General features: G+C 30.3%; 1 protein-coding gene across 2 annotated transcripts in view; it reads right to left on the bottom strand.

Moving 5' to 3' along the window:
* Positions 1-24,360, bottom strand: part of HCN1 (hyperpolarization activated cyclic nucleotide gated potassium channel 1) — a 614,406-nt gene that overhangs the window by 63,063 nt on the left and 526,983 nt on the right. For both annotated transcript variants that reach the window (XM_031964829.1, XM_031964838.1), the window contains exon 6: positions 23,914-24,154. In XM_031964829.1, the coding sequence (XP_031820689.1) occupies positions 23,914-24,154 (241 nt within the window). The remainder of the gene's footprint in view (positions 1-23,913; positions 24,155-24,360) is intronic.

Raw genomic sequence — 24,360 nt, forward strand, 5'->3', positions numbered from 1 at the left:
AACTTGATTAGTCAGTTCTTCAACAGTAAGATGTCATAAAATATTCTAAGTTAGATATATATTTAAATGCCAGAGTGACCGTGATCCTAATTTTATTTTACAGTTTCCATTTTATGAAACTACAAAAGGAATACCCTTCAACTCAGGAAAGCCCATTTCAGATTCATGTTATACAGTCACAATAATAAAACCTTAATGTACCTAGGGAATTCTGGTAGCAAGATAGTGCAGTAGATAGAGTACTGGGCCTAAAATCAAGAAGACATATCCTCATGAAATCAAGTCTGGCCTCAAACACTTAGAAGCTGTGTGATCCCGGCCAAGTCAGTTAACCCTGCTTGACTCAGTTTCCTCATCTGTAAAATGAATCAGATAAGGAAATTACAAACCACTCCAGGATCTTTGCCAAGAAAACTCCAAATGGGGTCACAAAAATTCTGACACAAGTGAAAATGACTGAACAACAACAATAATGGAGCTCCAGCAATTTGATTATAGTCAGTTTCATTGATTATCCCTAAAAGCAATATTTATTGTCTCCAAATAAATAATTTTTCTCTTCACTCCAACTTGCTACAAACTTCATGGGAATATATGTGGTAAGGGTGGACACATCAAAAGAGTATATTAGAATAGATGGTGATTCTGAATTATGTAAATTCTAAAACCATGTTTAATTAATACCTTATAATTTCTTTAGTCCAGAGTTTCTTTTTTGAAGATGATTTTATTAAATCGTCATTGTACTTGATCATTTTTATTGCTACAGTAAAACAACAACATTTTATTATTGTAACACCTTTCATTTCTGAGTTTAACTTACTGTCTTATTCTGCTCATCCATTGTAAGTTTTCATGTAAACCAAAGGTTTAAAGATAATTTGGAACACATTTCATTGCTCTATAATCACAGTGAGAAAAGAGAAAATAAATTTCTATAGCATCAGGACTACTTTTCCATTTTCATCATCAGAAAAATTTTAATACACCTAAAGTAAAAATACAGAAACAAACTATTTTTAAAATTGGGAGTGTTCATTTTTTATGTCTTTAGAATGGTATATGACCACTGAATCAATTCATTACATGTCAAAAACGTGACATACCTCTATATGCAGTATATTTTTAGATATTTCAGTATTTTAATAGTTAGGCCAGGGTTTGTTAATTTGTTTTTTTGCTGAGTTATATAATAGATTCTTTTGAAATGTACTGACCTTCCTCAGGAAAAAAAAATGTGTGTTTTAAAATGTTTAATTTTAATGTTATTACAAAAGAAACCAATTACATCGACAAATAATTCTAAAAATCTGAATTCACAGACTGCAGGTTAAAATACTTTCTTAAATTAGAAATCTGTAAAATGTGCCCATTACATTCTTTCCTCTTACTTTTATTATTTTCAGGGAATAAAGAGTCACAATTTTCTTTGCTAGTGAATATTAACTGTATTTAGTTTGAAGAAGTTTTGTAGTCAAAACAGAGCTTGACATGCAAATGCTGTAGCCTCATGCTTTGTGGAACGAGATTATACTTAAAGAAACATCCCTCCTTCCCCCAAACTATTGTCTATTTTTAACTCTGAAAGTATAAAGAACTTTCCTATGTCTTAGAGAATATGTCACAACAGAAAAAAAATTGTTTTTCCATCTTTAATTCTTCACTTTTAAAAGCTTTAGTAGTGTATGTTCATCAATTATTCTATTGGAAGATGGAGAATGACTGGGTGTATATCATGAAGCAAAGAAGGACTTGGTGTATCCTGAGTTCTACCAGTTTCACCAAGTACTATTGCTGAGAAAATAGGCATAATACCAGGATTCAGAGACTAAAAACAAAGAAAAAATGCTTCCACGATGCTCTATACTAATGAAGGTTTTGCCAGAACATTTTATCAGATTTTTCAATCCATACTGAAAAAGGATTTTAAAAAGGTTCATAATATTCATAGAATAGCAGCCACAATTATGATCTAAAAAATAATCTATGAAGAAAGATGAATGAGTGGATAATATTCAATTAAGAGAAGAAAAATCTGAATGATGACAATGTTGTTCAGGAAAGACTGGTGGCCATCTGTGCCACAGATCCACTGAGGAAAGAGCAAGAGGAAATGGGCCTCACATCACAGCAGGAAATGTAAAACTAAATGTAGAACTGTCTTGTCAGCTTATTTTTTTTTCTTAGATCAGGCGAAACCCTGATTTGTCTGAAATAGATTGGGGTAACTGATTAAAGTAAGAAAAGAGAAAGGTTGATGATTTTAAGAGCCTTAAAAAGTTCTTGTCCCAGTATCAGTGGTACGGTGTGCTCTTCCTGTGTCCCCAGTGGATAAATAGGGTTAAGTAATGTAAGATGCTTTTCCAAGGATCATAAACTTAGAGTTAAAAAGGACCTTAGAGACCATCTAGATCAACCCTCTCATTTTTATACTTGAGGAAACTAAAACCCCGGGTGGTAATGTAAAGTCATGCAGATAATAAATAGAAGAGCTGACTAAGAGTAAGGTTGTCATGTTAACCAGAACAGTAAAAATTACAACAACAAAATTATAAGTTCTTTATCATTTATTTTATTAAATTATTCTTCTAAAATATGTGTTTTGGCTATTCATTAATCTGTCTCTGATGATCTAAATAATCCATGGGTTATAACAAAAATTTAACAGAATAATAAACAAAGCCTCACAATAATTTTATTTCATCAAAATGAAAATACTTATTAAGTTATACTGAATTCATTTATTATATTAAATAATTAATGTTTACATTATTCAATCAACCAGCCAATTAGTTGACATCTATTAAGTGCTTAATGTGGGTTAGACACTGTGCTAAGGGTTTTTACTAAACTATATAGTGTTGATTTTATTTCTTTTGGAAAAAAACACTTATTTAGTTGAGGGACAATATACCTTAATTTAGTGCTTCCCAAATTCCTATAGCACACAGCTAGAAAGTATCTAAGACCAGATTCAACCCAGGAAAATGAATCTTTCCAGTGTGTGGATAGAGTATTGGGCTGGGAACCAGAAAGATTCATTTTCTTGAGCTGAAATATGACCTTGGACATGTTCTAGCTAGTTGTTTGTCCTTTGTTCTAGAAGAGCACCATGACATGAGTGAGGTGATGCCATGGCATGCAAGGATTTAAGTGAGGGAGGGTGATGCAAGATCATCTGCTTCACTTTTCTCCAGAACTATCTGGGTCCAATGGCCAGATATAGATCGAGACAACTGAATATGACTCTGGGCTCATTGGGAGACCTTGTCCTTTTTAAGCTAGGGTCTTCAACAGGTCTCAATTCCAAGCGGCATCCATTCAGTGAGTGGTTAAGGTTAGGTAGCAATTAAGATAAAGAAGTTCCTTTTTTCACAGTCCAAAAAAATCCAGATAAATAAATAAATAAATGAATTTGGGAAGGGAAGACTCTCAGGGTTTCTGGCCAAAGCAGAGATGACTTGTATTTACATTCAATTTGAGTCAATCTAGACCCAAATGATGACCAATGGGGCTTGGCCTAGGAACTATGGGTAGCCAATGAGAATCAGACTGGAATGGGTCAGTTGGAAGACATCCTCCTTTCCTCCTTTCCTTCCTTTTTCCTTTCCTTCTTTCCCTTTTTTCCTTTCTCCCTCCATTCATCTCTCTGTCTGCAAAGAGTATCATGCACATACCTAGAGATGCTCTTAAAAGCATTTTTTCTTTTCTGTAACTTGGAACCCTCCCAAGATATCTTGGAGTTTACTGGTAGTAACTTGTATGAATGTATGAAGATACTCCCTTCTCCTCTCTTACCTTTCATCAACTGTATTCAGTTGATTTCAAAATTTAGCCCAGATCTATTTCCTTGATAAAGTAATAAGATATTGGTTCAGGTGTCATGTTCCACTTTCACAACTGATATTCTTTTCTATTGGTAGCCTTTAGTAGATTACTATTAACCTAAAACTGCAGAAATAATAGTCTCCTTTAGCTGAAAGATTAAGATCATTAATGGGAGTAGTTTGAAATAAAGTTAGAAAAGTAGGCAGTAGTCATATGAGATAGAATTTTAAACACCAAGATAAGAAATTTAATTTTACACAAAGAAAATGGGAAGTAACTGAAGATTTTTAAGTACAATAGTGACATCATTAGCCTTGTGCTTTAAAAAGATTGTTTTGGCAAATATGTTGAGAAGAAAAGACTAGAAGCAGAGAGACTACCAAAAGGCTACCAAAAGTAATCTGAATGCTGATGGGAGGCTAAACTCTGAGAATTGATGAGAAATTGAATAGAAAAAAGATATCTGTTATGGAAGTGCAATTGACAAGAGATCTGGCAAATTATTGGATTATGAGTGATTTAGAAAAAAGCAATTTGAAGGGATGGTTTGGTGATGCAGTAGATAGAAGACCAGCCCTGAAGTCGGTTCAAATTCAATCCCAGATATTTGGCACTTACTATCTGTGTGACCTTGGGTAAGTTACTTAGCCTTAATTGCCTAGTCAAAAACAGAAAGAAAGAAAAAAAAGAGGAAAGGAATGGGAAGGAGAGGGAAGAATAAATTGAAAGATCATGATATCTTCAACAGAAATAGGGAAATTTGAATCATAATAAAATGCAAATTTGTTCATTAATTTAACAGAATATTGCCATCTATAAAACTGAGAATAAGATGAATAAAAAGAAGTGTAGAAGGATTTACATGATGCATGATGAAGTAAGCAGAGGTAAGAAAACGTTATAACAATATATACAAAGACTAGAAAAGAAAACATTACAACAATAAACACAGAGATGGCAACAATATAAATGAAGAGAACATCAATATTCAACACACACACATACGTGCATGTGCACACAATGTACTCAAACACATGTAAAACTGTAACAAAATTAAAAAGAATAATCTTAGCCCCAAATAAGAGATATGAGAAAACTACTTTGTAGAGCTAAAAGCTTCACCAATGTAGTGTTTTTATGTCAGATTTTGTCAATATACTGATCAGTTTTATTGATTTTTTTTCTCTTCTTCTTTTTTGTCTTAAAAATAAGGAATGGCCATTTGGAAGGGAAGAGGGGGATTATAGAAAAGAATTTGGTAAATTAAAAAATCAAAGATAGCATTAAATTTATTTTAATAGGGAAATACGAAAGTAGACTTTTAGGGGGAATGATAATCATTTCCTATTTGGATATGCTAATAGGACAACCTGAACAGCTTTCTAATGGGCAGTTGATCCTGCATTATTAGTATTCAGGAGAAAGATTTGGTCTAGCTATGTTTATTTAGAAGTCATTTTTAAAGAGGATGCTTGAAATTATAAGAGTTGATCACAGAATGAGATGAGGAAAAGAAAAAAGGAGCCAGAAAAAAAAAAGAGCCCAAAGAAATAAGCACGTAATGTAATCATCCAGGAAAATAGTAAGCAGATGGGGGAGAGGGAATTGACCAGAATCATGCTGGTTCTTGGTGTTTGGTTTTCCTTTGTGCTTGAAGATGACTAAAATGATCTCATTATGTCAGGGTCAAGATACAGTATGTCCAGCTGTGACTAATCAGACCAATATGAACTTGGAAGGCTTTTATACAGGTTGGGTAAAATTAGTCCACATAAATATTTGGAGCAGAGATTTCTGTAAATGTGTACATCTCATGTTTCTTTTGAGCTCCTGCAAAGTGAAAGAGTTTCACAATGTGAACAACTGCAGAGATTAAAGAAAATGAAGAATGGACCAAAGGTCTTTAGTTGGGAGTTTTTAAATTGTTGGTTTTTTTTAATTATTGAAGAGACGCAATTCAGTTGAAAGGTCAACTTGGATGCCAGACTGCTTTGCATTGAGTAGAAAGTGAGGAAATAAATGCAAGTAAAAGAAAGGAAAGATAAAAGATAATTGCTATAAATAATGTCAGGGTCCTGTGGAAGTTTTTTGTTTATTTTTAGAACAGTAAACAAGCATGTTTAAGCAATGATAGAAGAGTCAACGGATAGGGAGAGACTGAAGATGAGAGAGAAAGAATGATTGAGGGATTCTTGGAGACATAGAATGGACACTAATAAAGATTTTGGACTTGACAAAGAAAAAGGTCACTTCTTCCTTAGTGACTAGTGTGGGAAGATAAAGAGAATAAACATGAATATGTAGGAGGTTTTTGAGGTAAAGAGTAGGAATAAATGAGTAATATTTGAATATAGTAGATATAATGCCTTTTGCGTGAATGAATTAAAAAAAATTGTATTTTCCAAAGATATATTCCTTTTAACCATAGCATGAATACAATTCATGGTGACTTCCCCCCTTCATATTAGTTTCAAGGTCTGAAACTTTGTAAGAACTGAAAGTTGTGTGGGTCAGCCACTCTGGATGTCCGTTTGGCATATCTATATAATATAAAGTGCTTTCTCTGAAAGGTCAAATTAAAATATTGCAAATGTAAGATTTTCATATTCATTCTTTTTACATTTTATTTCACTCTTCCAAATACCTTGCCTTCCACAATAGAAAAGAAAATATTATTTCTAGATTATTGACTTTCAGAATGCAATACTGATTCATTGGCTCACAACTTCTAAGACTAATAGAGACTGTGAAAAGTCATTTAATGCAAAGGTATCAAATACATGGCTTTGGGTGAAATACGTTAATAGCATTCATAATATCAATAGAATACATTCATGCTATCTGACCCAGAATAGATTAAAATGTAATTGGGAAATTTTTGACAAAATGAATAAAATTTAGGTTATATGGCTCTTTCAAAACAAAGTTAATATATAGCCTATAGAGAGACTGATGTACAATTTAATTGCTTCCATTTCTATTTTAGTTTGACAACACTGACATAATAAACCAATCTCAATCTTGGTAGGATAGTAAATAATCATGCCTTTCAAAATAATATTAGATTGAGTAAATATATACATATGTACCTATATCCTTAATCTTTGCAATCAACAGTAATATAATATCTTTTTCATATAATCTCTTTAGATATTTAGAAAACATAAGATATCTACTGAAACTATCGCTCAACATCCTCACAACTGTCAGTCATACAGCAATCCATTCATACTTATATATATGTATAACAACTTAGGCAAATTTGGTGATCTTTCCCTTTTTTTCTCTTTAGTGCTCTTACTACTTCTCTACTTACTACCTTACTACTTTCTCTACATTACTACCTTCTCTAAAAACACATTTGTGACTAGGATATTAGAGACTCTGTACCCAGTAAATAATCAGTTATTAAGCACCTGTTTTGATAGAAGTTAATTTCTATTGAAATGATTTGAATATCTTTTTAAATGTTTCTTTTTCTTTTTTCCCTTCATTATATTTTTATCCTCATGATTGCTTAGCTGGGACTCTTGCCAAGCCTCCTTTAAACTAATTTTACTCTCTATATTTTCTTTTTATTTTATAAAATAATACTTCTCGAATTGGAAGATTAGTATTTTTATCAATAAGAATAAAATAATTATATTTCAAACATGTTTTTAGTTACCATTGCATTCAACTTGACAAGCAATTTACATATTTCCTGTTTAAGATATTAAAGCTCTTTTTTGTAGTGTACTTTTCTCTAAATTATAATTGTTCTCTGGGAGCAGATTTCTTGGGGAACTTCTGGGGGCAGCCTTAGTTTCAGTTCAAAGTAATAATCACCTCAAATACAAGCAGCTGTTAAAAGTTCAGTCCTTTATTGTCTCTTCCAAAATAGCCCAGTAAGCTTTCCTTGGTTCCAAGAGATCTTGTTGCTTGTCCTTTACCTCTGCCAGCTTCAGCCTCCAACTCTTTGAATCTCCAGTTCTACTGATTCTTGACTGAGGTTCGTCCTTTTATGCTCTTTTAGAGGTGTGAACTCAAAGGTTGACTCCTCCTCCAAGAGTGGGATTATGGGAGGTGTAACTTGTAAATCTCATACTGAATCCTGACTTGTGAATCTCCCAAAAGTGTGAACTCCAATGAGTACTTAAATACATTAGTGAGCTAGAGAACTTGCTAAGTACCATGCTAAATTAGATAAGTGACAACACTTTGTAAGGATTGTAACACTTTTTGTCTTCACTCATGATACTTTATGTACAAAAGTTTATGTACATAGGTTTATATACACAGTTATATGAATTTCTTTTAACAGGCATTGCTATTCTGTCTATCATTGATTACCCACCTTTCATTATCAATAACTTATTTGAAAAATTGGGATAAAATTGTTTCTATAACATTCTTTTCTGATAGCCATCATCATCATCATCATCATTGTTATTATAGTTTCATAGTAATTTTACTTATCTCTAATAAATCAATCTTTTAAATGTAAGTGGACAACTGCTTCAGGAATAATATACATATCTATAATGATTCTTGTATTTCAAAATATAATTTCTGTGATGCCATTCAGTGCTGCTCATTTTTAGTGCCTACAGGTTATTTGCTCAAAGAAAATCCATGAAATAAAGATGTGAAACTATTATGTATTGTATAATTTTGTAGTTTATCTCAGTACTTGTTCCTGAACCATTTTCCCAACATATTTCTTGCCCCTTTCAAGTAGTCCTACATGTACACCTTGCATTGAAATCACCAAAAATCTAAATTTATACTATAATTTGAGAGGTTCTAGAAGAAATTTTCTACTTCTTTATCCTTCACAACTGATTTTGGTACTTTGATATTATTTGCATGTTAATTTTTTTTTTTCAGATATATATCATGAGGACTGAAATATAAGATGGTCAAATATTTCATGTAATTGTTTCTTATTTAACTTGGATATAAAATAAAATTACTCAACTCTTTTTTTTTTTCATTCCAAGTTCCCTTGATTCAAAGTTCCATTTAAATGCTACTTCCTTCTTTTTTTGGCTTCATTTATAGTGAAAGTGTCAAAATGTATATGATTCACTTCCTCAAGTAGCATATTGATCCACTGATCACCAGATAAACATCTCACATAAATAGAACAGAAGATAAATTAAGGTTTATAGACAATTTAAACATGTGATTCCAGAATTCTCTATACCTCTTTTATAATACAGAATTGCAAAGGGGGCATACAGGGTTGTGAACCAGATTGTATTTTTGTTGATGTTCTATGGCTGTTATATTTAAAGAATTCATCACTAAGTGAGTAGCCTAATAGTAATAAGCCTCTCTTCTTAGGTAGGCTGAATATCAGAAAACATTTTGTTTTCAGGAAAATAGTGAAAATCTTTCTAGAATGATAGAACTTTCCATATAATAGACTTTGTTGGCATGCCCTTTGAGAGCTCAGGGTAAATTCCACACAGTGCTGAGCCATTACACTGGGAATTTGTGGATAATAAAATATTATTAAGATATTTGCAAAATTTGATAAAAGTCCCCATCTGTTATACAAAGTAGTAATAAATAGGTTATGGGCTTAACCTATTCCTATAATTAACTCATAAACTTTTTTCTCTCAAAACAAGAAAAGGAAATTAGCAAACCATCAAGAGATAGATGAGGAGAGGATATTATAAAATATGCAGAAGAAAAATAGTCTATTAAATTAGAGTGTTAATTTTTTGGACTATGTTTCCATGCTCTGTGGTTCCATATTAATATTTTTTTCTCAGTCTTCATTTTTTTTTTTGATATATCTGCACCCTTTGATACTGTCAATCACCATCTTCTCCTTGATAGTCTCTTTTCTCTAGATTTTCACAAACTTATTCTCTCCTCTGTCTCATGGCTATGTAACTATTCCTTCCCAGTTTCCTTTTTTGTATTTTCATTTAAAAGCAACTGAAAAACTGGGGTTTTTTTTGAAGCTAAGATGTGGAGAGAACACACATTTCTTTCTGACCTTCTCCTACAACCCTCAGATCAGTTAGAAATTCCAGCCACTGAATTTGCTCTGGACCAACAGAATCCCTGAATATTTAGAGAAATCTACAGCAGCACTCTTGGCTATTCTGCCTTGGTTGCAAGCCATCAGAACAGGAGAGAAGTTGTAAAACATCCAACACAAACACAAAAAGTAAATAGTGAACCCCAAAACACCAGAATCTCATGGGACCTGGCCACACCCACCCAGCACCAGGAGTGAGTCAGCACTGAGGCAGGGAATCTGTGGCCACTTACAGACGAAGCCACTGGAAAACCCCTCTTGCCCTAAAAACAGATGTTAATTTTAAAAAAAAAAAGATTAGAAAAGCAAAGAGAACTCTGACCATAGACAGTTTTTATGGTGAAAGAGAAGAACAGATTTCAAATCCTGAGGAGACTAAAAGCAGATCATCTCCAGATGAGGCCCTAAAAGGCAATATAACCTGGTCCCCATCATACAAGGCTCTCCTAGAAGAAATTAAATTGGATCTTAAAAGAGAGCTAGAAGAAAAATGGGGAAAGGGAATGAAAACTTTGCAAGAGGATTTAGAAAAGAATTATAAGACATTAAAATAGATTTGGTAAAATGGAAAAAGAAAACAACTCCCAGAAAAACAAAATTTGTGAAACAGAAAATGAAAATAACTCCTTAAAAACAGAATTTGTGAAATGGAAAAAAATTCCATAGAACAAAACAACTTATTTAAAAATTCAATTGGACAAATACAAAAAGAAGTAAAAAAAAGTAAATGAAGAAAATAATCAACTAAAATTCAAAACTGTATGAATGGAAATGAATGACTCAATGAGACAACAAAAATCAGTCAAGCAAAACCAAAAAAAAAATGAAAAAGAAAAAAGAAAAAATGTAAAATACCTAAGAGGGAAAACAACTGACCTGGAAAATAGATCTAGGAGAGACAATCAAAGGATTATTGAATTCCCTGAACACTATGATGAAAAAAAGAGCCTAGACACCATTTTTCAGGAAATCATCAAAGAGAACTGCCCAGATGTCATAGAATCAGAAGGTAAAATAACTATTGAAAGAATTCACTAAAAAAGTGAGCCCAAAATTAAACCTGAAAAAGACCCCAAAATTAAACCCTCAAAGAATATGGTGGCTAAATTATAGAATTATTGGACCAAGGAAAAAATATTACAAGCATCCAAAAAGAAACAATTCAAATACCAAGGAGATACAATAAGTATTACCCAGGACCTAGCAGCTTCCATTTTAAAGGATTGAAGGGCCTGGAATATGATATTCTGAAAGGCAAAGGAACTTGGAATGCAGTCAAGAATAAATCAGAGCATTTTCTTTCAGGAAAGAAGATGGACATTCAATGAAAAAGGTGAATTTCATTTAGTTGTGATGAAAATACCAGAGCAAAACAAACAAACAAAAAAAATTGACCTCCAAATACAGAACTCAAGAGAAGCATAAAAAGGTAAAAAGAAAAGAACTCTTGAAAACTGTATTTCTGTTATGGATATACATAGAGAATACATGTATAATCTTATTTTACTTTTATAATATTAAAAAGGAACTAGAGGTGAAAAGAGGAATGTCCCAGTAAAAAGGGGAAAGTGGAAGTAAAATGAGGGAAATTATATCTCAGTAAGAGGCAAAGAAAACCTATTATAATTGAGGGAAAGAAAGTAGGGTGATGAACATTGTGTGAATCTTACTCTCATCAGATTTAGTTTAAAGAAAGAATATTAGACATATTTGGTTTCACTGAGAAACTTTTCCCACATTATAGAAAAGTAGGAGCAGGGAGGGGAAAGGGAAGGGATAGGCTAAATAGAAGGGAAAACAGAAGCAGTAGGGGAAAAGTATAAGAAAGAGGGAGGGTCTCTAAATAGGGAGGACTGCTTGAGGCAAGTAGTGCTCATAAGTAAAATACTGAGGGAGGGAAAGGGAGAAAGAAAAGAGAAAAGTATAATTTGGGGTTAATAAGAAGGGAGGAAATACAGAAATAGTAGTTTTAATCACAAATGTGAATGGGGTGAACTCTCTCATAAAGCAGAAACAGATAGCAGACTGGATTAAAAGCCAGAATCCTACAATATAGTGTTTACAAGAAACACATTTAAGGCAGAGCAATACATACAGAGTAAAAGTAAAAAGCTGGAACAGAATCGATTATGCTTCAAATGAAGTAAAAAAAAAAAAAAAAAAAAAAAAAAACAGGGGTAGCCATCCTTATCTCAGATTAAGCAAAAGCAAAAATGGATCTAATTAAAAGAGACAAGGAAAGAAACTATATATTGCTAAAAAGTACCATAGATAATGAAGCAATAGCAATATTAAACATATATGCACCAAGTGGTATAGCATCTAAATTCTTAAATAAGAAGTTAAGAGAATTGCAAGAAGAAATAGTCAGCAAAACTATAATGGTGGGACATCTCAATCTTGCACTCTCAGAACTAGATAAATCAAACCACAAAATAAGAAAGAAGTTAAAGAGATAAATAGAATACTAGAAAAGGGGAGGTGAGGAAAATTTAGAACAAAAGGTTTTTCAGGGATCAATGTTGAAAAATTACCCATGCATATATTTTGTAAATTAAAATCTTTAAACAAACAAATAAAAAAAATTTTAAAAATATTTTTTTCTTTTTCATCCTTAGCTCTTAGCACTACACCAGGCACATGATAGATACTGTAATAAGTGCTGACCATTTGATTAGTATGATACAGATTTTAGAATGAATATCACCATGTGCCCATCAGAGCATTCACTTTGGAATGTTTACCTGTCCAGTCTTTCAAGGATAGCTCAAGTCAAAAGCATGAAGCCTTCCCCTGATCATTGAATTTTTAGTGAACTTTCCTGACTCCATTATAATAGCACTGAAACTGTTTATTTAGGGAGTCAGATAAGTATTGGGAGACTGGATCTGATGTTACTGCTAAAGAGAACTCTTAATTAGGTTAACATATGCTCTGTAATTTATATCCTTAGTTGTCTGGATAATTTGAGATGATAAATTATTCATCCAGAATCACATAATCTGTATGTGGCATAGCACTTGAACCAAGATTTTCCTGATTACAGAGAAAGATCTCTGTTTACATTTTACTGGTTATTCTTCTTATAAACTTAATATGCTTGATTTTCTTTTTTGTACAAGGGAAAGCTTGATCTTTATGAAAAGGGTTAAAAAGTAATAGTAGTTATGATGCCTAGTTTCCAATCATGGCTAATCATAACCATAATATATACTAAGTGTGTAACTGTAAGCTGTATAATCATTAAACGTCTCCTTTGGACTTTTACCTATAGTCTTATATGGATTCCTATATACAGCGGAAGATAGAGATTGTACACGAGGTGTTCTCCAAGTTAAAGGAATCACATATTCTTTGTCACTAATATTCATATAAATATCTTATTTTAAGCTTCTTAAATAAAGGAAGAATGCTATCTCTTCACCTTTGCCTAATGCATGAAATTTTATGTGTAATATTTGATAAATGTTGAAAGAATAAACAAATGGATCCTTGACCATACACATGATTTTTATCAACTCACTGAGGCAGATATTGCTTCATTAATTAATGACTAGCATGTTGTATCAAGGAAATCACAGGCCTAGTATCTTTCCCAATTTTAATTTAAAAAAAAAATTTTTTTCACTGAAATTTAAAATTTTAAATTTTTTGACTCAATCTAGAGGAAAAAATAACTCTTTGGGAGTCATTTAATATCTAACATAAAATGAAGGAATACCTGATTGCTAAGGAAATATTTGAACTAAGTAAAACATCACTATCCACACTTGACATCTGCTGATGGTCTACTTTATAAAAAAAATTAATTAATTTAACTTTTTTTTTACATTATACAGGTACATTAATTTTTAACATATGTCCATATGATTCAGACTAGAAAGGAAAAAAAAATCAGAGCAAAAGGAAAGGAAAAAATCACAAGAAAACAAAATTAAACAAAACCAAAAAAAAGTGAAAATGGTATACTTAAATATGCATCTCAGTGTCTCTGGGTGCAGATGGTATTTTCCATCCCAAAGTTTTATAAATTGTCTTGGATTACTGAATTGATGAGAAAAGTAAAATCTGTCATAAGTGATCATCATTCAATGTTGTTGTTGCTGTCTCCAATGTTTTCCTTGTTTGGCTCACTTTTGATCATTGTTATCCCTCCCCAAAGTTCTTAATATAGAATTAAATTGTACTCTTACCTATTTTTGCATCCCCGGAGTTTAGGAACAGTGCCTGACACATAGTAGGTACTTAATAAATATTAACTAATAGTAATCCATAAAAAATATAACATTACATTATTGTCAGAAGAATACAGAGGTACTTTGGAGATCAATACTCAAGGAATTTTTTAACACTCATAGACTCGGAAGTATCAATTACTATTTCATCTAGTTTTTTAGATATGAAATTATAATCATAGGATATTAGACCTAGAAGGGGCCAAGATCATTTCCTCCTAGTTTCTGTTCCCTTTTCCCCTAAAGACAAAGACTGGCTGAAGAACACACATTGATAGAAAAATGCTATAATGAAAAAGGGGAAGAGAATAAAAGCAAAGCATGGAAAAAACTAGGGAAAAAATAACAACTCATTTAAAATACCCCTATCTCAAAAATTATCAAACTTGCATATCCTTTGTCCACATTTACTACCGGGCATATCCCAAAGATCATAAAAAGGGAAAAACCTGTATGTCATGAATTTTGGGCAGCTCTTTTGTAGTGCTAGAAACGGAAACTGAAGTGATCCCATCATTGAAAAATGCTAATAATTGTTATAAATTAAAGAATATTATTTTCTGTAAAAAACCGGGGAGCAAGAATGGGAGAAAGACAACCCGCTTTCTAAACTCTTCTCTTACCCTCTTTTGTATTTCAAACCTCAAAAAAAATCCCGCTCTACAATTCTAAAAAAAATAAACAACCACCGGCCGAAAAAATCTGCAGTCTTCCAAAAAATTTCCGGAAGGGGGGAAAAGCGAAAGGAAAAGAACCGAAAGTCTCAACAAAGGGTAAAACAAATCTCACACAAACCCAAACCCAACCCCGCAAAACTTCTCCCAGTTGATCCTACAAGAAAACCACTTTGCCCAATCTCCAGGGAAACCCCCAAACTTTTCCAAAACCAAACATCAAGCAAAACACGGGCAATTCCAAGCACTCTCCTTTCTACCCCAATCCCCACAAAACTCCCCCAGAACACTACCATCTCTCCCCAAAACACCCAATCCCTCCCCCTACTAACAATTTTTCCCCCAGCCAACAAAATACCCCCGGAAAAACTTTCTCCCCAAAACACTCCCATACCTTGAAACCAAACCATTTATCTTTCCCTCTCTGCAAAAACTTACCCCCCAAAAACCACCCTAAAAACTTTAAAACAAAAAAAAAAAAATACAACCTATCAAAAAAAACAGAAAACCAAAAAACCCAAACAAAAAAACATCAAACTTCCCTCCTTACAAACTCTCATAAAAAACCATTAAAAATCTCAAAAATTAAAATAAAAAGAAAAAAAACCCCACAAAAAAAACAATTTCCCAAAAAAAAAAAAAAAAAAACACAAAAAAATTTTTAATTGAAAAACAAAAAACCAAAAAGAAAATCGGGAGAAAAAAAAAAAAAAAAAAAAAAAAGTGAAAAGGAAAAAACCCAAACCAAAACAAACCATTCAAAAAACCAAACCCAAACAAAAAAAGCCAAACAAAAAAAAATTTTTAAAATTAAAACTAACAATAAACTAAATTCATTAAAACAAAAAAATCAATCCAAAAAAAACAAAAAAAACAAAACTGAAAAAAACCATAATATCTACCAAAAACAAACTTAAAAAAAAACAAAAAATGAAAACTTTCCAAAACACCAAAAAAAACCAAATACTAACAAAAATCATCAAAAAACCCCAAATAAAAAATCAAAAAAAAAAAACTTGAAAAAATTCATCAAAAACCTTCTAAAAAAACCAAAAAAAAACCCAAAAATATTGTAGAAACTATCAAATTAAGAAAAAAATTTTACAACAGCAAAAAAAAACCATTTTAAAAAAAGTCCCAAAAAATACCCAAAAATCCTCCCCTACATTAAAAAAAAACCAAAAAATTTCCAAAAAACACAAAACACCCAAAAAAAACCCAAAACAAACACTTAAAAAAACATTTCTTCCACAAAAAAAAATTAAACAAAAAATTTTCAAAAAAAAAAAAATAAAAAAAAAACTCAAATTTATTTCTTTGGGAAAACAAAAAAAACATTATAAAAAATTAAAAAAAAAAAAAAGAAAAAACAATGCAAAACAAATAAAAAAAAGGGAAAAAACCACTCCCACAAAAACAAAAACATCAATTCCAAAAAAAAAATTGAATCTCTCATCAAATTCAAAAAGAAAAAAAAACATTTTTTAAAAAATTCTCTCCCCTAAAAAGAAAAAAAAAAAAAAAACAAAAAAAGAAAAACTTAAAGGGAAAAATTATAAAAAAAAATCTAATACAAAAATACAAAAATTTAAAAAAAAAAAAAACAATCACAATCCTTTTAGAATCAAAACAAATTTTATAACCTAAATAAAAAATAACTCCCCAAAAAACAAAAAACGGCAAAGCAAAACCCTACAAATTTTTTTACAAAAAACTTTAAAGGGAAAATAAAAAGAAATAAAAGACAAAATTATGGCCCTTGGGGTCAAAAATTTGTCCTTATCTAAATCAAGCAAAAATAAAAGTCTATTAAAAAAAAGGGAAAACCATCCTCAAAAAATACATAACAACAACAATTCAAAAAACATTACTATGGGGGCCTCCCCTAAAGGGAAATTAAAAGGTTCAAAGAAAAAAAACAACAAAACTTAAAGAGGAATCTCAACCTTCACTCCAAATTAAACAAATCAAACCACAAAACAAAAAAAAAAATTTAAAAAGAAAAGAAAAAAAAATTATATTTGGTCTGTAGAAAATTAAGGAATAGAAAAAATACCTTTCTTCCACTTCATGAACCTATTCAAAAAATACCAATATTGGGACATAAAACCTAAAATTAAAGCAAAAAAGAAAAAATAAATCTTTCTTTTCAATCATAAATCAATAAAAACACATTCAACAAAAAATTAAAAAAACCAAAAAAATTAAACAAACAATCTCATCAAAAAATTGGGTGAAACAGAAATTAAAACAATTAAAATTTCCTCAAAAAAAAATGAAAACATCATACAAAAAATTTGGGAATCAAAAGAAAAAAATTTTAATTCTAACACAAAAAAAACAAGAAAAAAATTAAAATTTTTAAAAACTAAAAAAACTAAAAAAACCACATTAAAAAACCCCCAATCAAATACTAAATTAAATTTAAAATTAAAAGAAAATTAAAAAAGAAAAAAAAATCTAGAACAATTAATAAAACTAAAATTTTCTATAAAAAAAGCCAAAAAAAAAACCTTTAAAACAATTAAAAAAGGAAGGAAAATGAAATTAGAACAAAAATGAGAACTTTCCACCAAAGGAAAGAAATTGAAAAAAAAATTATTTTCTCAACTTTATAAAAATTTAACCTAATGAAATGGAACTACCTCCCAAAAAAATAGACTTCCCAACAAAGAGGAGAAGTAAATTGCAATATCCCATTTCAGAAAAAAAAAAAAAAGGCAATTAAACAACTCCAAAAAAAAACCCAGGCCAAAATTTTTAATTTTAAAAAAAAAACTGGCCCAAATTTTAAAAATTTTGAAAAAAGGGAAGAAAGAGTCCTACCAAATTCCTTCTATGAACAACAACCAAACCAAAAAAAAAAAAAAGAAAAATTAAAACCAATCCTAAAATAATCAAAAATCTTTAAAATATTAAAAAACCAAAAAAATCCCAAAAAACTAATCGTAATTTATACCAAAAAAACATTCAAATTAAAAATTCAATAAAGGCCAAACAAAACCAAATTAACAAAAAAAAAATCCAATAATCAAAAAACTTTAAAAACCCAACCTTTTTATTAAAAAAAAAAAAAAAAACAAAAAATTTCCCACAATTTTAAAACCAAAAAAACCCAAGTAATGGGCAAACCAACCACCCAATAAAGGAAAACAATTACACACCGACATTTAATTTGAAAGAAACCTAAAAAAAAATAAAAAAATTAAAAATAAAAAAAAAGGCAAAAACCCCTTTTAAATAAACTTAAAACCCCAAATTCCTTAAAAAGTTTTGTAATAAATATTTAAATTTCTTTTAAAAAAACCCCAAACAAACCTTTAAACCCAAAAACCCTCTTCAAAAGGCCATTTAAAAAAACTCGAAAAAAAAGGTTTTCCAAGGGAAAATTTAAAACAAAGCAAAATACAACCATTTCTACTTAACCCTTTTAAAAAAAATTAAACCTTTAGGGCGGCAAAAAATTAAAAAAAATTAAAAAATAAATTTAACCCCATCCAAAACTCCCCAAAAAATTTTAATATGAAAAAAACAAAAACATTTAAAAAAAACCCAAAACAAAAATTAATAAAAAAAATCAAAGAAACAAAGCGCCCAAAAAAAAATTTATAGAGCAAAAGAAACCAAAACATTTTATTCAAAAAAATTAACGGGAAAAAATTGGCAAATAAAACACAAAAAAACAACCATTTTTCAAAACCAAAAAACCCATTTTTAAAAAAATACTTTTAAAAATTCCCAAAAAAAGAAATAAAAGGCAAAAAACAATCCAATTAAGGACACCAAGATAAAAAAAAATTTTCATGCCTGGGCATAAAAAAAATTAAAAAAAAAAAATTTACCCAACCTTAAAATCCCCGCCAAAAAACTAAATCATTAAACCCAAAAAAAAAATTTTAAAAAAAATTTTTAAAACAAAACTAATCAACAAATTTAAAAAAAATAAAATTTTTTAAAAATTTTAAAACCCCCCAAAATATTGGAATTAACTTAAAAAAAACAAATTCTCAATTTAAAATTCAAAAAAGAAAAGCCCAAAATAAAAATTAAACTACATAAGAAAAATCCCAACAAAACAGAAACAAAAAGCAACCAAATCCCACCACCTTAATTGGCTAAAGCAGAAAAAAATTGGGTTTTAAGGGAAAACCATTGTAAGTTTAAAAAATCCAAATTTTAAGGTTTTAACTAGCCAAAATTTCAAACTGAAAAACCCCTTTGAAATTTTACTTTTTATTCCCAAAGGTTTAAAAAAGGGGCCTTTATTAACGTTTTCGCCCAAAAGGGAAAAAAACAAATTCCATATTGGGAAATCTAATTTGGGAAAAAATTAAAGGATATTTGCTGAAGAAATACCAAAGGATGTTTAAAAGGCGGGGAAAGAACTATCTAAAAAATGGGAGGACCAGGAGACAAATCTTCACAAAATAAAACCATTCATGATAAACCACCCAAACCCAGAAAAAAACTTTCTAAGGAGATTAAAAAAAACATTCGAAAAAATCTAATTTTAAAACCTTACATTAAATTTTTCCATATTTTGCCACAATTTTTTGATTTTTTCACAATAATTTTGTAAATAATTCAATGTTCTTTTTAAAAAATAATTTTTTTTACTTTTTTGATCTAAGTTTTTTTTAAAAAATTACCCCTTTGGGAAGGTGGGGGTAAAGTAAAATTAACAAAAAAGGGGCAATTTTAAATTTAAAAAAACCCAAAATCCTTAAAATAAAACAAAAAAAAAAAAAAAAAAAAAAAAGGGAATTTCAGAAACCTAAACAAAAAAACTGATGCTAAAAAAAAGGGCCAAAATCTATATTAACAACTACCTATTTAATTCATCCACCACCTAAACAATAACCAAATCTTTAAACAGAATAAACTAAGGTATAAAAAAAATTAATAAAAACCTCATTGTTTTTTTTTAAATGAGTTTCCCAAGTAATTGTAAAATTTCATCTATTTTTTGTAAAAAAAACTTTTTAAATTAAAAAATTTTATTAATTTTTTTTAATTTTTCAACTGGTCACCCCTCTAGGGAGTGGGGGAAAAATAAAAAATTGAAAAAGGTTTCAATTTTAATTTAAATTAATATTATTTAAATAAAAGGTATTAAAAAACCCCAAACAAAAAAATATATAAAAATTTGATGGATCCATTTGCAAAGGAACAACAAAAAATTTAATGGAAAAATAACTGAAAGTAACCCAGAAAAAACCGGGAGACAAAAACCATTAATTAATTAATCCATTTTCCCTTTTGCTTTTTTTTTAAATAATTGTAAAAAAGATTTTTTTTTTGTAATAAAAACTTTTTGTATTAAAACTTATTTGTATTAATTTAAATTTAAATTTTAAATTATGGCCCCTAAAATTTAAGAATAAAAATTAAAAAGGTTTCAATTTTAATACTTAAATTACCTTTACATTAATCTGTAAATAAAAAGCTATTAAATAAAAAAAAAATAAAGATACTTCCATTTCCAGTTTTTGCCAAGACTGGTCAAAACCACAACCTTTTTCTAGAAAGAATGGGTGATTAAATTTTAATAGTACCTCGTATTGATTTGAAGGGGGAAAAAGATTTTAAATCAAAGTTAAAATTTTAATAATGATTCCAATTTTCATAAGTTTCAAATCATTTGTGATCAAGGCAAAACTGCTTCATTGCCACAAATTACTATCATAAAAATAATGCATTGTATGCCAATAATGGTCCAGACATAGCAAACAAATAAAAGGATTTGGTAAAAATAAACTTTGTAAAGTTTAACATAGAAACTTGGAAAAGCAGCAGATGGAATAAAGTCAATAATGATAAAAAGATAGCATTGTTTTTTCTTATGTGTCTTTTCTGTAGTTTGAAATATCTTGTTAAAAGGAAGTTATGTTTGAGATGATGGTGTAAACTTAAAAATCATGTTTTGCTTATTCAGAGAAACATATATTCTGTTGCATGGACAATTAAAAGGTAAATTTTATATTGATTTATGAGATAAAATGCTAAAAATATTTTAATGAACATTCAAATAATTTTACATGTGATTTACATGGTTCATTTACCTACTCTTAAGAAATCAGACTACATCACTCAATCTGTATTCAAAAGACTTGGGTTTGAGCTTTAATTTTAATTTAAATTAATTTAACTTAATTAACTGTAATGTAACCCTGTTCTGAATTTCAATCATTGTACAACCTTAATTAGATATGTCGGAAATTTAACCCTCATATAATACCTCAGTTTCCCTTCTACAAAATGGGAATGATACTATTTGTCCTACTTATCTCACAGGATTCAACTAAATTAACAAAATTAAACTTTTGAGTATTTAAGCCATTGTCCTTGATCTGTGCTTATAATTCACACTTTTCTCCCAGTTTCCTGTGCTGTCTTTTTATTTATCCAAATATCCATTCCCTGTGCTGACCAGCAACATGGTAAATACTATAATATTAAGGAAATAAAACAACAGCATACTCCAGGACCCCAACTTCACAAATACTGAAGACCTAAAATTCATTAGATTTAGATATTTATAAGATATATTGTACCAACACATGCTCTTCCCACATGCATTGTTCAGATTTTCATTTATTCTGACTACAGGGACCTTAGTAATCCTCCCTGTTAAATACAGGAAGAGCTACTTCTAACATGAGAAGATGAGAAAAGTGATGGAAAAAATTAAGAAGTCCTTATTCTATGTGACATGGGGCAAATAATTTAAAATTTATGAGACTCAGTTTTCTGTTCTATAGCATGAGAGAATTAGACTAAATGACTTTTGAGTTTCTTTTGTACAGAACTAGTAATCTATGGCTAAGGGATGGAAAAAAAATGAGAAAAAGAGGAACATGTGACATGTTGATTAGGATAATCATAATGGAACACATTAAATACCAAATAGGAAGACATTCTTTAGAAGACAGCCCAGGGAATATTAAATTTCTATTTTTTGAACCAATTATGTTCTTTAATATCTTTTAATATTTTTAAGTACATGTAATTTGAGACTCACTGCTAGTATTTATTCACTGAATTCATGCAGATCCAATATTTGAATATTCATTACTGATTCAGAATTTGAAATTGCATTCTTCTCCAAAGTGGACAACTGGCTTCCTTTACAATGACCTAGAAACTTCTCCAAGCTTACTCTATCCCTCATCTTTACATACTGGAAATACCCTCTGTCCCTGTGTTCTCTCTCTCCCTCTGATTTGGTGATTCCTTCCAAAAAATTCCATTTAATAAAGAATCATACCTACCCATGTTTTAATTTCCCTCCAGATTTTACTACAAAGACTTTCTCTCCCATGCCCAGGTACCTTAATCTCTTCTTAATAGAATGCTAGACCTAGAATAATGCAGACCTGAATACAAATCCAGTCCCAGACAATTTCTAGTTATATGAATGGGCAAATCACTTAGCATTTTTCTGACTCAGTATCTTCAACTGTAAAGGAGATCTTAATTAGCACCTACATCACAGGTTTTTCTAAGGGCCACAGGAGATCTATAAAACACTGATATTATAGTGCTTGGCAGATAGTAAGCACTTAAATGCTTATGTCCCTCTGTTAATCTAATGTTTTATCTCTAGAAAGTGTTGAAAAGCTTTAAACTTGTCCACAATTTCTATCGAACTTCATTTTTTTAAATTTTGAGACATTTAGAATTCTCTGTAAAGGTTCTTCTTTCTCTCTCACTATTTTCCATTATGAATTTCTTTCTGTTCCATCCATTTATTATTTCTTTTAGGTCAGTTACATGGGTAACTTTTCTGTCTCATGCCCTCAAGACATCATCACTGTCCCATCACTCTACTTTAGTTTGTCAAGATTTCTTTTTTATAAATTGTATCTGCTCTACTTTCTTTTCATCTCTGTCTGATTATCTTACTTCTACCTGAAACTTTTAAAAAAGGGTGATCATCTTATCTCTTTTCCTAAATCTCTCATCTCTCTTTGGGAATGATTTCTGTCAACTGCACCACTCAAACTTGCAAGCTGGGTAAATACCTGACAGCTAATCTTTTCCTAAATTGTAATGACTAGGTACTCTTATTTTGCAAATTTCACATTTTATCTTTTCCCTGTAACTTATCTCTGTCTTATGTTCTTCTTACTTTTTGCTTTTTACTTTTCTTTTCTGCAAGTGTCCAATAACTCTTTAAAAAAAAAAAAAACTCATTTATATTCCTCTCTTAAAATCTCCTTTTTCTTATTTATTCATCAAATTCACTTTGTATTCTCATACTATTCCATCTTTATGACTATAGTTCCCTGTATTCTTCCATCATGCCTTTAATTATTTGCTCCTATAAGAGATATTACCTTTGTATCTCTTCCTTTTCCCCTTTTATCTTCAAGCTTCCACAAAAGTTCCAGTATGGCTGAAATAACACTTACTTGTTTTTTAACCAGGCACTGGCCCTTCTTTTTCATCTTACTAAATCTGAATTTGGTTTCAGACACTTACTAGTTATGAGACCCTGGGTAATTTACTTAATCCTGTTTGCCTCAGTTTCTTCATCTGTAAAATGAGCAAGAGAAGGAAATGGCAAACCACTGCAGTATCTTTGCCAAAAAAAAACATCAAATAGGATCATGAAGAACAAAACATGATTGAAATGACTGAACCACCACCACCACCACCACCACCACCACCACCACAAAAACAAACAAACAAACAAACAAACAAAACTTGTTGATTAAAAAACATGAATTCTATTAATGGTATAGTTCAAACAAATTACATTAAAATATTCCCATAAAGTATCAAAGACATATTTGAGGAAATGAAAATAAATTGACTCATTTTCTAATTATCTTTCCATCACTAAAGATCTCTGATTCTAGGCACAATAGAAAACATCTTTCTCAAGTGGAAATCCCTTGTACTTTAAAAAAGTAAATCAAACAAACAAATAAAAAACTCAAAAAGCAAACTTTATAATACCAAATTTGTGCTGAGTTTCTGTATTATGAAAACATATTATACAACAACCCCCCTATCATAATCCAAGCAGGAATCCACACTTAACATTTTAAAAAACCCAGGTCTCCTTTACAGTGAGAATATAACTGAAATTTTCTCTATTCTACCTTAATCGTATCTCCATTTCACTAACCTCCAAAGTAAGAGCCATCCGTCAGCTTCATTTCCTTACTGGATTTAGTGATGACACCAGCAACACCATGCTGGATGAAGTACATTTTTTTGCCCACAGCTCCTTCTCGAATGATATAATCTCCAGGCTGAAATACTTCAAATCGTAGTTTGCTCAGCATTGCAGTCACAAAATTAGGATCAGCATTAGCAAAAAGTGGCATGGTGGCCACTAACTTTCTACAGTTGAAGTTGACTATCTCCTAAAAGGCAAGAGAAAAAAGGGGGAGAAAATTATTAAAATGTAAGTGAACTATCCAAGTAAACATATATTTAAAAAAATAGGACAGATCATTAAAATCACATTTGGAAATTAGAAATATAAATTTCTAATTCCAGAAGAGTACATATTTTCTCAATAATTTCCCCAGTTTCTTAGCATTTCAGGCTTTAGGCTTCACAAAATGTC

The sequence above is a fragment of the Sarcophilus harrisii genome, chromosome 1 (assembly GCF_902635505.1).
Source record: "Sarcophilus harrisii chromosome 1, mSarHar1.11, whole genome shotgun sequence".
NCBI classification, from domain to species: Eukaryota; Metazoa; Chordata; class Mammalia; order Dasyuromorphia; family Dasyuridae; genus Sarcophilus; species Sarcophilus harrisii.